Source organism: Seriola aureovittata, chromosome 17, assembly GCF_021018895.1.
Source record: "Seriola aureovittata isolate HTS-2021-v1 ecotype China chromosome 17, ASM2101889v1, whole genome shotgun sequence".
NCBI lineage: Eukaryota > Metazoa > Chordata > Actinopteri > Carangiformes > Carangidae > Seriola > Seriola aureovittata.
Window position 1 is genome coordinate 8,657,357 of NC_079380.1, and position 13,379 is coordinate 8,670,735.

General features: G+C 40.8%; 6 protein-coding genes across 6 annotated transcripts in view; 3 read left to right on the plus strand and 3 right to left on the minus strand.

Moving 5' to 3' along the window:
* The first annotated feature begins 67 nt into the window (after positions 1-67).
* LOC130185139 (hemoglobin embryonic subunit alpha-like) lies at positions 68-3,285 on the plus strand. The gene is made up of 3 exons (XM_056401436.1): positions 68-2,542; positions 2,633-2,840; positions 3,091-3,285. The coding sequence occupies exons 1-3, from the start codon at positions 2,445-2,447 to the stop codon at positions 3,217-3,219; spliced, it is 435 nt and encodes a 144-aa protein (XP_056257411.1). The 5' UTR covers positions 68-2,444; the 3' UTR covers positions 3,220-3,285.
* A 1,512-nt stretch (positions 3,286-4,797) lies between these two features.
* Positions 4,798-5,853, minus strand: LOC130185287 (hemoglobin subunit beta-2). The gene is made up of 3 exons (XM_056401665.1): positions 5,533-5,853; positions 5,166-5,388; positions 4,798-5,030 (listed from the first exon to the last, which is right to left on the minus strand). Exons 1-3 carry the CDS (start codon positions 5,622-5,624, stop codon positions 4,902-4,904), a joined length of 444 nt encoding a protein of 147 aa, XP_056257640.1. The 5' UTR covers positions 5,625-5,853; the 3' UTR covers positions 4,798-4,901.
* A 136-nt stretch (positions 5,854-5,989) lies between these two features.
* LOC130185303 (hemoglobin embryonic subunit alpha-like) lies at positions 5,990-7,828 on the plus strand. The gene is made up of 3 exons (XM_056401687.1): positions 5,990-7,086; positions 7,179-7,386; positions 7,637-7,828. Exons 1-3 carry the CDS (start codon positions 6,989-6,991, stop codon positions 7,763-7,765), a joined length of 435 nt encoding a protein of 144 aa, XP_056257662.1. The 5' UTR covers positions 5,990-6,988; the 3' UTR covers positions 7,766-7,828.
* A 1,268-nt stretch (positions 7,829-9,096) lies between these two features.
* LOC130184483 (hemoglobin subunit beta-2) lies at positions 9,097-10,085 on the minus strand. Its single transcript, XM_056400414.1, has 3 exons — positions 9,794-10,085; positions 9,427-9,649; positions 9,097-9,291 (listed from the first exon to the last, which is right to left on the minus strand). The coding sequence occupies exons 1-3, from the start codon at positions 9,883-9,885 to the stop codon at positions 9,163-9,165; spliced, it is 444 nt and encodes a 147-aa protein (XP_056256389.1). The 5' UTR covers positions 9,886-10,085; the 3' UTR covers positions 9,097-9,162.
* LOC130184484 (hemoglobin embryonic subunit alpha-like) lies at positions 9,267-12,064 on the plus strand. Its single transcript, XM_056400415.1, has 4 exons — positions 9,267-9,339; positions 11,091-11,322; positions 11,415-11,622; positions 11,873-12,064. Exons 2-4 carry the CDS (start codon positions 11,225-11,227, stop codon positions 11,999-12,001), a joined length of 435 nt encoding a protein of 144 aa, XP_056256390.1. The 5' UTR covers positions 9,267-9,339; positions 11,091-11,224; the 3' UTR covers positions 12,002-12,064.
* A 1,274-nt stretch (positions 12,065-13,338) lies between these two features.
* The window catches only part of LOC130185290 (hemoglobin subunit beta-2), a 1,101-nt gene continuing 1,060 nt past the window's right edge, over positions 13,339-13,379 (minus strand). The window contains exon 3 of the mRNA XM_056401670.1: positions 13,339-13,379. This exon is cut by the window's right edge and continues 148 nt beyond it. The gene's annotated coding sequence lies outside the window, so the exon portion shown is untranslated.

Sequence of the window (13,379 nt, forward strand, 5' to 3'; positions counted from 1 at the left end):
GTTCTCACCAGCCAATGTACAACATCATAATAACTTTTAATAAAGTCATGTAGCTCATGATAAGAACGGGTCTGTCAGGGGGAATAACAGAGAAAACTACACTTGTATATGATTGTTTTACATTTCTTCTATTTTTTTTTTTTTACAGACTCCAGGTCTGTAAACTTATATTTTATGTATCACCTGCAGTACACGTTGGGGAGAGTCCACCAGAGGGCGCTCCAACACAAACACTTGGTCAAGTCCTCCCCTCAGTCTCCAGCACATCCCTGGTGTAGAACAACACTGAGCACTGTTTACTCACTATGAGATCCATCACATCACAGCTGTCCGCCAGCTGCAGGAACCTGTTATACTCCACATGCATGTTTTAACTCACTGTCATAAAGTTTCATCTGAACATCATTAAAAATTTGAGACAAATTCTCCCATGATGCTCCAAACAGAAAATAGGCCTACCTTTAACATTCTTTTGGGTCCTTTTTCCACACCAAGTGGTCACTGTTTACATGATGGCAGTTTAGTTTTATCCCTGTTTGTCAAAGTGGCTCCACAGGTTGATGTCTCCTCACCATGAGGCAGTGGCCAGCTGTGATCACAGATGCAAACAGGCCATCCTCGGAGACGGTTTGACTCGTCTCAAGCTATTTCTGCAAGAAAAGTAAGTACATCTTGCAGGGTTCTCGTGTGAGTTTGAGGGTTTAGCCACACAACCGCAAAAAAAACAAAACAAACAAAACATCAATACCTTGATTGTAGATGGGGCTTGTGCACAATGGATGGTCATGACCACAACTCAAGGGAGATTGATATCCCTTGGCTTGCTGGTTGATTATTTTCGCTGTGGGCATTGTGACCCCCACCTGAATCATGGCAGATCTGGAAGCAACCCATTGTTACTGTCAAGATGAGGTTGGGTTTGCACTTGGCCCTGTTGCCATGGCCATGAGATATGATGACGAAGCGGAAAACAAGTGACGAAGCTGCGCAGCTTGATTTTTTTCCAGGCTGGAGTGATGTTTTCATCTCTTATGAATTGAAGACACTGCACTCCAGCCTACAATCATCTATGTTCAAACTATACGTAAAATATATTTTCCTCTCACTTTATTTGTGTTAATTTGACCTGTTTCTACAACAACCAGGTGATGGACGGCGACGTCCATTTGTGTAAAACAATACAATAACATGCAGCATTTACGGAGTCTGAACCCGCCATAATCTCTAAGAAAAACACTGTCACAGCTCCAGCTGGTTTCCTCAGACAGCTGCATGTCTTTGGGAGGAGTCAGTGAGATAAGATACCAAGGTAAAGAAGTGTGCTCCGTCTGCACCACAACACTGTTGTTATGAAAGAGGTTTCATCCACCAGCCAATCAGAAATAAGCTGGACATTTTTAATTCTACCAAAAAGAAAAAAGGTCCACTCACTGCAGCTTTGACTGTCACTCAGACAAACCTGCTCATTCACCTGTCCAGTCAATGTTTGCATTTTCTGACTCACAGTGTGTCTCCAAGTCTTCAATCATCATTTCAATCTATTTTTCCCTCATATTCACTTCATTCTCTGTTCCGATTATGACCACTGTGATCATGTGAAGCCAAACTGGAGAGTAACATTAAATGAAATATTCTCTGTGAATGGCCCACAATGAGAGTTTCCAGTTACATATTACAGCAGCTCATAGCTTTACACTGGACATCAGATAAAAAAGAAGCTTATCTATTCCTTCTTTTAAGTGGATCCACCCTTACAGCTGTGGTGCAGTGGGTCAGATAAGCCTTAGAAACAAACCATGCATTGGCATGAAAACACAGAAAATGACTTTTCTCCTCACATTGGACGGTTTCCAACTGATAAACAAATCTATTAATATTACTTGGCAACAGAGCTTAGATTTAAAGAATCTGTTTGAATTACATGTGCTTGGTGTCTGCTTGTTTGAAATATTAGAACAGAGGAAAAGCTTCAGTCTGTCAAACCTGACAATAATAACTGCAGCCACACACTCAGCTCTATAATTCCTGTCATTGTGTGGTAGTGATTGAACGTTTTGTTCTGGAGTAATCTCTGAAAGGGTAGGTTTGGCAAATCATGTGGTCTTGTTGTTTATGGAGATACAGTATATGCTGCTTTATGCTTTGACCTGCCCCTGTAGAATTACATCTGAAATATTTACACCAGTCACTACATATACATTACATAGGCCTATATATATATTTACCTGTAATCATTACTGACAATTGTAAAATGAGGTTTGGTTCCAGAGGAACCGTGGGAAGAATTTTGTTTATCTCACGCAAGCTGCAGCCCATCACTCGGACCGCCTTACGCAGCCTATCTTGGAGGTGGTCCCGGGTGTGCCCACACTCTGTTTCAAGCATAAAATCCCCGCGGTTTGCGCTGATCACGGCATTCAACAGATAGTCAAACAAAAGACAAGATGACCAGTCTCACTGCTAAGGACAAGGAAACCGTCAGGGCCTTCTGGGCTAAAGTGTCTGGAAAGGCTGAGGACATCGGCAAAGATGCTCTGAACAGGTAAATATCCGAACATAATAATGACTGTTGGTGTAACCCACCAACATAGACTGACTGAGTCACATTTATCCGCTTACATCTTTTTGGCAGGATGCTGATCGTGTACCCTCAGACCAAGACTTACTTCGCCCACTGGAAGGACCTGAGCCCCGGCTCTGCCCCGGTGAGGAAGCACGGAATCACCGTGATGTCTGGAGTCGCTGATGCTGTGACCAAGATCGACGATCTGAAAGGAGGTCTCCTGAACCTCAGTGAGCTGCATGCCTTCACTCTGAGGATTGACCCTGCCAACTTCAAGGTGCAGATCCAGACTCATTAACATTTAACAGCCTGTCATTAATATTCAGACTTAGGGCCGTGAGGGGTTTTCAACTCGCACCAGGTCCCTTTGTACAGTGTGGACAACGCTGTTCCATTCCAGTTCAAGGGTCGTGCACTTATGAAGATTGGAGTTAATGTCACAACAAAAATCTGTGACAGGTGTGTAGATGGGCACGTGGGGATCAAAAAATTGAATGTAATGTGTGTATTTATCGTTTTCCCCACAGATTCTGTCCCACAACATCCTTGTGGTCATGGCCATCATGTTCCCCAACGACTTCACCCCTGAGGTCCATGTGTCTATGGACAAGTTCCTGGCTTGTCTGGCTCTGGCCCTGGCTGAGAAATACCGATAAACAGCAGAAGATGACGGAGACTGCAGCATGAGTTCACTCTGCAAATTCAATAATAAATGAATGAAACGCAAAACAGTTTGTTCTCTGGTTCTTTTCTGGTGATTTGTGTTATATTTGAATAGGGCCTACGGATGAATTGCCATGAAAGTTTTTAAAGTCTGTTCAGTAGCGACCACAACGACTTAAAAATAAGCGAGTCAAATTTTACATTAACAGAACTGCATGTGGTTAATTGATTTGTCGATGGACAGAAAATTAGCTGAAAATTATTATGATAATGATAATTGTTTTAACAATTTTGAAGCTAAGATCTCCAGACATTATTTGATTCCAGGTTCTCCAGTGTAAGAACTGTCTGTTTTCTATCATTGTAAACTGAATGTCTTTGGACAATATGTCTGACAAAAAATAACATTTGAAGACGTCTCCCGTGACTCTGGGAAATTTGTGATTTTTGCCATCTTTGACTTTTTTTCTGACATTGTACACAATGAACGATTAATCGGCAACATAAATAACATATAGATTAATAAATAATAGTTTGACATACAAAGACAATGAAAGGGGACAATTTTTTATAACAAAAGAGAGTACAAACACATAAAACAGTTGCATAATTTTTTCTTTTTTTTTACACTTAAAAATTTCAAAAACACATTTTTGGTCAAATTGTTTTAATATAATATTGTATTAAATTAACTCCTTATATGTCACTAGTTATTTGTTATATTAAAATAAGTAATAAGGGACAACTATAACCAGCCAGGAAAAAGATTTATTATAATCTTTATTATTATCATTAGCCTATTATTCCATTGTCCCTGTATGTTTCACTTTAAGTAAGGTAGCAAATGATTCTTTATTGATTCATCTGCCATTTACTTTGTTGATCAATCGTTCATTCTATAAAATGTCAGAAAAAAAGTGAAAAATGTCACAGATGGTAAATTTCCCAGAGTCCCATGAGAAGTATTCAAATGTGAGGCTACGTTTTGTCATACAAACTATCCAACAACATTTCCTTTACAATGATATAAAACAAAGAAAATCAAACAGTTCTCACACTGGAGAACCTGGAACAAAATAATGTTTGGTGTCTTTGCCTGAAAAATAACTTAAAATGATTGAGTCTCAAAATAGTTGCCAGTTAATTTTCTTTCCATCGACTAATCGATCGTTGCACTTCTCTTGAGTTTAAAATTTGATTTGTTCATTTTCTAGTCTTTGCGGTCGCGAACACACTTAAAGAAAAACCGTTGTGATAAAAACACAAGTAGAAAAGATCAGTGTGTACATTTCTGTCCACCACTTCTGTGGAGCTATCAATCTATAGATAGACATGTCCCCTCTGCGAGGAGGACAACAGTAACATTAATATAATCAAAAACATAATTTATTTATTGGTCTATTTAACCTATGTCAAGTCACAGTAGTTCATCTGTGTTTTGAATGTTGATCTCTTTTTAAGCTCCGTCCACTTTTTCATCAGCTCTGTTTTTCCTCTGTCTGAAGGTCAGTCGTGAATGTTATTTTTCATGTTCACAGTTATGTTTGGTTGAATCACAGACAAGCAAATTGCTGAATGGGCTTTTTTATTATTATTATTTGCTTTTGAGACATGGTACAAACAGAATCTCAACAAATGATCAGCTTGTGATGGTCTTCTCTTGTGCTGCAGCTCTCTAGTGGTACTGCCTTCCCAGGGAGGACACCACCACGGCCAGGAACTTCTGGAAAGCTGCCTGGACATCACCGGTGAAGTCATTGCCCATCCGAGCAGCAACCACGATGGTGAGGCAGTCGGACAGCAGCTGCAACACAACACAACATGAATCACAAAACAGCAGCAACAAAAAAAGGTGAGGCGATTCCGATGAAAAACAACAACACCAACAAAAACCATAAAATGTAGATAAAACAGCGACAACAGCTCCTCGGCCTTATACTTTGAAATTGTCGGGGTCCACGTGCAGTTTCTCGGAGTGCAGCACGCTCAGCTCGGCGTAGGTCTCCTTGATGTTGTCCATGTTCTTCACAGCCCGGTCCATACCGTGCAGGACAACCTTTCCGTGGTTTGCAACCATGGGGTTGGCGATGATGGCAGTGGCGTTGTAGAGGTTTCCAAATCCGCCGAAATACCTCTGAGTCCAGGGGTAGACAACCAGGCACCTGAGCAAACGAGTCACACACATAAATGTCACGGGGTTAGATTAAGAGATGAAATATACGCTGAGAAAATGAACATGTGCATACGTTACTAACAATAGGTTACTTCTTAAATATTATTCATGCAGAATAGGAAATAAGTGTCACCTGGAGAGAGCAGCGGGGCCCACGTCATCATAGTCCATCTTAGAGAAGATTTCCTGGATGGTGGCGCGCTCAAAGTCTGTCCATTCAACCATTTTGCCGGTTCAAGTTTTTCCTGTGCGGGTCAGAAGATCCTGTGCTCACCGGCCCCAGATGCAACTTTTAAAGCAGCTCTACTCCCCTCCCAGAGGCGTGCTAATGGGTGGGCGGTGGGCCGGGCAAGTGCTGTGTTGTGGATTTGCAACAATGATAAGAAAAGGGCGTATCTGCACAGTTTAGATTGTTTCCCCAGAAGAAAATAGCTCTTTCCGTAAAGTAACCCCCCCAACTCACCCCTCAGATCCACCACATTCAGCAATGCAAAGTAATACGAAAGGCTTCAGACCAATAATGATTTCCATAAATCAATGGGTAAGATTTATGGAAATCATGCCAAGAGTTTTTCATCTTTGTGTCAGTATGTTTTGGTCATATGGGCATAACGGGCAATTTAAATGATCGCAAGTTTTTGACAGAGCCATAGTCTGATATATGCACACAGATGGACGCCATCACAGGTGAAAAAACGAAGCGGCAAATCCAGTCAGAAGCCAACAGCGAGCACCTCGGACAGCTCCCACATCCTCCCGTGGGACGTCCAAGGATCAGCACCTCGGATAGCGGTCTTTAAATTTGAATGCGGAATGTTGACTGATCTGATTTATTTAAAATAAATAAATAGGCCACATGTTTTGAGGTCAGTTGAATGAAAGCTTCATTGTAGCTCAGCTTAGAGAAAATGAACGATAAGAAAAAAATTATCTGGGAAAAGTGTCTCCTTATGATAACATACATATGTATCCCTACATGTATGCGGCTCTAAAATCTGTCTCACAGGGGCACAAAACGATTGAGTCGTGCATCAATTGAGAAATTAAATGTTGGCTACAACATGTTATATAACCTACTGAGCTGTGCTACTATTTAAGTTTAAAATGTGTTTTGTGATTTTTATATTTTAATTTCGTACACAAGAATAAAATTCAAAGACATGAGTCAAACTGAACTGCACCAGGTATCAAATAAACTGCTCCCAGTGCTGAGTTGACCTGCCTGTAGGTCTACATCTAAAATATATTTTCAACAATAGAGACCCATCAGTCGCAGCTGAGCGTATAGGCTACAGGTGACACGAGGCGTCTGTTGGTGTCTTCGGGGCCTTTTGCAAAATGCAAGATCATTTGAACAGATCGTATCATTTAGAAGTCAAGCGATGTAATTCAAAGAAGCTGTAGAGCCACCATGGCAAGATTTCTGTTTATCTCTTGGAGGCTACGACCTGACGTAACGTAACCTATTGCCGCTTGCAACATATCTTGGAGTAGGAGGCGCTGGGTGTGCCCACCCTCTGTTTCAAGCATAAAAACCCCCACGGTCTCAGCTGATCAAGACATTCAGCAAACCTCAATCTACAGGCAAGATGACCAGTCTCACTGCTAAGGACAAGGAAACCGTCAGGGCCTTCTGGGCTAAAGTGTCTGGAAAGGCTGAGGACATCGGCAAAGATGCTCTGAACAGGTAAATATCCGAACATAATAATGACTGTTGGTGTAACCCACTCCAACATAGACCGACTGAGTCACATTTATCCGCTTACATCTTTTTGGCAGGATGCTGATCGTGTACCCTCAGACCAAGACTTACTTCGCCCACTGGAAGGACCTGAGCCCCGGCTCTGCCCCGGTGAGGAAGCACGGAATCACCGTGATGTCTGGAGTCGCTGATGCTGTGACCAAGATCGACGATCTGAAAGGAGGTCTCCTGAACCTCAGTGAGCTGCATGCCTTCACTCTGAGGATTGACCCTGCCAACTTCAAGGTGCAGATCCAGACTCATTAACATTTAACAGCCTGTCATTAATATTCAGACTTAGGGCCGTGAGGGGTTTTCAACTCGCACCAGGTCCCTTTGTACAGTGTGGACAACGCTGTTCCATTCCAGTTCAAGGATCGTGCACTTATGAAGATTGGAGTTAATGTCACAACAAAAATCTGTGATAGGTGTGTAGATGGGCACGTGGGGAGCAAAAAATTGAATGTAATGTGTGTATTTATCGTTTTCCCCACAGATTCTGTCCCACAACATCCTTGTGGTCATGGCCATCATGTTCCCCAACGACTTCACCCCTGAGGTCCATGTGTCTATGGACAAGTTCCTGGCTTGTCTGGCTCTGGCCCTGGCTGAGAAATACCGATAAACAGCAGAAGATGACGGAGACTGCAGCATGAGTTCACTCTGCAAATTCAATAATAAATGAATGAAACGCAAAACAGTTTGTTCTCTGGTTCTTTTCTGGTGATTTGTGTTATAGCCTATTTGAATATAGATGAAATATTAGAGGAGTTGTTCTAAAAGTCTGTTTAGTACCACCAGCACTCAAAAACAAGCAAGTCAAATTTCACACGTTACACTTGACAGAGCTGCAACGATTAGTCGATGGACAGAAACTTAGTCCTAGTTGAGAAATATCGATAAACAGCAGGAGAAAATGACGAGACGAGCACGAGCTCATTCTACATTTAATACACGAATACATACATGCAAAAAAAAAAAAAAAACTCATTTGTTTTTGGGCTCCTTTGAGATGATCTCTGTTCTATCAGCAAGCATGCTGATACATGAAGTTGAGTGAGTTTACCAATGTGCAGAGTTCTTACATCTTCCCAACGTTTTATAAAAGAAAACATGGCAGAAATCCAATTGTTGAAATTAATATGTAAATATATTGAATTGTGGCTAATGCAATGTTTTTATCAAAATTATGCTGAAGCCAGTGACACAGCAACGGCTGCCACAAGGAAGAGAGCAACTTGTTCCACTTAGAAGAAAAGTTGATGTATATACACTGTTGCTCATAAAGTTGGAATAAAATATTTTTTTTACCTCTTTCCATGAAATGATTGTGACAATGTGATTTATTTCATTTCACCTGGGTAATTGGGACGCATAATGTAATCATGGCACCTGGTCAAAAGTGATTACAGATGCATTTAAATAGGAATAAACAGAGGATTGTCTGAAAACAAAATGATTCCAACTTTATGGGCTACAGTCTATAAGTAAACAAGCTAAATATGAGTAAAATAATACATAGAAAATACACAATAAATAAAAAGATAAATTTGTTATTATTGTTATTGTTATTATTATGTATGCTACTTTGTTATATCATATAATCATATAAATAATAAAATATATTATTATTGTTGATATACTGTATTGTTGTTGTTGCTGATTATTATTATACATTGTACGTTACTAATTATTATGTTCTAAATAATACGTTTTGTGATATTGTGAACCCGTTGATAAGAGTTAAAATATTATGCATCAGTTTTAACGTTTTATCAGCGCTTTTGTCCTCAGCTGTCTAAACTGTAGGTCACTTTTTTGTTTGTATGTGTTGTTTTGTTTTCAGTTGTCCCCATGATCTCAGACATATTCGGCTACTTTTTCATGTAATTTCGTGTTTTGAACATCATCACAAACAGTTTGTTGAATTTGCTTATTGTTTTTATTTTCTTTGAGACAAAAACAAAGAGCATTTAAATAAATGATCCAGCGTGCGATGGTCTTCTCTTGTGCTGCAGCTCTCTAGTGGTACTGCCTTCCCAGGGAGGACACCACCACGGCCAGGAACTTCTGGAAAGCTGCCTGGACATCACCGGTGAAGTCATTGCCCATCCGAGCAGCAACCACGATGGTGAGGCAGTCGGACAGCAGCTGCAACACAACACAACATGAATCACAAAACAGCAGCAACAAAAAAAGGTGAGGCGATTCCGATGAAAAACAACAACACCAACAAAAACCATAAAATGTAGATAAAACAGCGACAACAGCTCCTCGGCCTTATACCTTGAAATTGTCGGGGTCCACGTGCAGTTTCTCGGAGTGCAGCACGCTCAGCTCGGCGTAGGTCTCCTTGATGTTGTCCATGTTCTTCACAGCCCGGTCCATACCGTGCAGGACAACCTTTCCGTGGTTTGCAACCATGGGGTTGGCGATGATGGCAGTGGCGTTGTAGAGGTTTCCAAATCCGCCGAAATACCTCTGAGTCCAGGGGTAGACAACCAGGCACCTGAGCAAACGAGTCACACACATAAATGTCACGGGGTTAGATTAAGAGATGAAATATACGCTGAGAAAATGAACATGTGCATACGTTACTAACAATAGGTTACTTCTTAAATATTATTCATGCAGAATAGGAAATAAGTGTCACCTGGAGAGAGCAGCGGGGCCCACGTCATCATAGTCCATCTTAGAGAAGATTTCCTGGATGGTGGCGCGCTCGAAGTCTGTCCATTCAACCATTTTGCCGGTTCAAGTTTTTCCTGTGCGGGTCAGAAGATCCTGTGCTCACCGGCCCCAGATGCAACTTTTAAAGCAGCTCTACTCCCCTCCCAGAGGCGTGCTAATGGGTGGGCGGTGGGCCGGACAAGTGCTGTGTTGTGGATTTGCAACAATGATAAGAAAAGGGCGTATCTGCACAGTTTAGATTGTTTCCCCAGAAGAAAATAGCTCTGTCCGTAAAGTAACCCCCCCAACACTCACCCCTCAGAGCCACCACATTCAGCAATGCAAAGTAATACGAAAGGCTTCAGACCAATAATGATTTCCATAAATCAATGGGTAACAGGTGCCAAGAGTTTTTCATCTTTGTGTCAGTATGTTTTGGTCATATGGGAATAACGGGCAATTTAAATGATCGCAAGTTTTTGACAGAGCCATAGTCTGATATATGCACACAGATGGACGCCATCACAGGTGAAAAAACGAAGCGGCAAATCCAGTCAGAAGCCAACAGCGAGCACCTCGGACAGCTCCCACATCCTCCCGTGGGACGTCCAAGGATCAGCACCTCGGATAGCGGTCTTTAAATTTGAATGCGGAATGTTGACTGATCTGATTTATTTAAAATAAATAAATAGGCCACATGTTTTGAGGTCAGTTGAATGAAAGCTTCATTGTAGCTCAGCTTAGAGAAAATGAACGATAAGAAAAAAATTATCTGGGAAAAGTGTCTCCTTATGATAACATACATATGTATCCCTACATGTATGCGGCTCTAAAATCTGTCTCACAGGGGCACAAAACGATTGAGTCGTGCATCAATTGAGAAATTAAATGTTGGCTACAACATGTTATATAACCTAATGAGCTGTGCTACTATTTAAGTTTAAAATGTGTTTTGTGATTTTTATATTTTAATTTCGTACACAAGAATAAAATTCAAAGACATGAGTCAAACTGAACTGCACCAGGTATCAAATAAACTGCTCCCAGTGCTGAGTTGACCTGCCTGTAGGTCTACATCTAAAATATATTTTCAACAATAGAGACCCATCAGCCGCTGCTGAGCGTATAGGCTACAGGTGACACGAGTCGTCTGTTGGTGTCTTCGGGGCCTTTTCCAAAATGCAAGATCATTTGAAAGATCGTATCATTTAGAAGTTAAGCGATGTAATTCAAAGAAGCTGTAGAGCCACCATGGCAAGATTTCTGTTTATCTCTTGGAGGCTACGACCTGACGCTTGCAACATATCTTGGAGGAGGAGGAGGCGCTGGGTGTGCCCACCCTCTGTTTCAAGCATAAAAACCCCCACGGTCTCAGCTGATCAAGACATTCAGCAAACCTCAATCTACAGGCAAGATGACCAGTCTCACTGCTAAGGACAAGGAAACCGTCAGGGCCTTCTGGGCTAAAGTGTCTGGAAAGGCTGAGGACATCGGCAAAGATGCTCTGAACAGGTAAATATCCGAACATAATAATGACTGTTGGTGTAACCCACTCCAACATAGACCGACTGAGTCACATTTATCCGCTTACATCTTTTTGGCAGGATGCTGATCGTGTACCCTCAGACCAAGACTTACTTCGCCCACTGGAAGGACCTGAGCCCCGGCTCTGCCCCGGTGAGGAAGCACGGAATCACCGTGATGTCTGGAGTCGCTGATGCTGTGACCAAGATCGACGATCTGAAAGGAGGTCTCCTGAACCTCAGTGAGCTGCATGCCTTCACTCTGAGGATTGACCCTGCCAACTTCAAGGTGCAGATCCAGACTCATTAACATTTAACAGCCTGTCATTAATATTCAGACTTAGGGCCGTGAGGGGTTTTCAACTCGCACCAGGTCCCTTTGTACAGTGTGGACAACGCTGTTCCATTCCAGTTCAAGGGTCGTGCACTTATGAAGATTGGAGTTAATGTCACAACAAAAATCTGTGATAGGTGTGTAGATGGGCACGTGGGGAGCAAAAAATTGAATGTAATGTGTGTATTTATCCTTTTCCCCACAGATTCTGTCCCACAACATCCTTGTGGTCATGGCCATCATGTTCCCCAACGACTTCACCCCTGAGGTCCATGTGTCTATGGACAAGTTCCTGGCTTGTCTGGCTCTGGCCCTGGCTGAGAAATACCGATAAACAGCAGAAGATGACGGAGACTGCAGCATGAGTTCACTCTGCAAATTCAATAATAAATGAATGAAACGCAAAACAGTTTGTTCTCTGGTTCTTTTCTGGTGATTTGTGTTATAGCCTATTTGAATATAGATGAAATATTAGAGGAGTTGTTCTAAAAGTCTGTTTAGTACCACCAGCACTCAAAAACAAGCAAGTCAAATTTCACACGTTACACTTGACAGAGCTGCAACGATTAGTCGATGGACAGAAACTTAGTCCTAGTTGAGAAATATCGATAAACAGCAGGAGAAAATGACGAGACGAGCACGAGCTCATTCTACATTTAATACACGAATACATACATGCAAAAAAAAAAAAAAAACTCATTTGTTTTTGGGCTCCTTTGAGATGATCTCTGTTCTATCAGCAAGCATGCTGATACATGAAGTTGAGTGAGTTTACCAATGTGCAGAGTTCTTACATCTTCCCAACGTTTTATAAAAGAAAACATGGCAGAAATCCAATTGTTGAAATTAATATGTAAATATATTGAATTGTGGCTAATGCAATGTTTTTATCAAAATTATGCTGAAGCCAGTGACACAGCAACGGCTGCCACAAGGAAGAGAGCAACTTGTTCCACTTAGAAGAAAAGTTGATGTATATACACTGTTGCTCATAAAGTTGGAATAAAATATTTTTTTTACCTCTTTCCATGAAATGATTGTGACAATGTGATTTATTTCATTTCACCTGGGTAATTGGGACGCATAATGTAATCATTGCACCTGGTCAAAAGTGATTACAGATGCATTTAAATAGGAATAAACAGAGGATTGTCTGAAAACAAAATGATTCCAACTTTATGGGCTACAGTCTATAAGTAAACAAGCTAAATATGAGTAAAATAATACATAGAAAATACACAATAAATAAAAAGATAAATTTGTTATTATTGTTATTGTTATTATTATGTATGCTACTTTGTTATATCATATAATCATATAAATAATAAAATATATTATTATTGTTGATATACTGTATTGTTGTTGTTGCTGATTATTATTATACATTGTACGTTACTAATTATTATGTTCTAAATAATACGTTTTGTGATATTGTGAACCCGTTGATAAGAGTTAAAATATTATGCATCAGTTTTAACGTTTTATCAGCGCTTTTTTCCTCAGCTGTCTAAACTGTAGGTCACTTTTTTGTTTGTATGTGTTGTTTTGTTTTCAGTTGTCCCCATGATCTCAGACATATTCGGCTACTTTTTCATGTAATTTCGTGTTTTGAACATCATCACAAACAGTTTGTTGAATGTGCTTATTGTTTTTATTTTCTTTGAGACAAAAACAAAGAGCATTTAAATAAATGATCCAGCGTGCGATGGTCT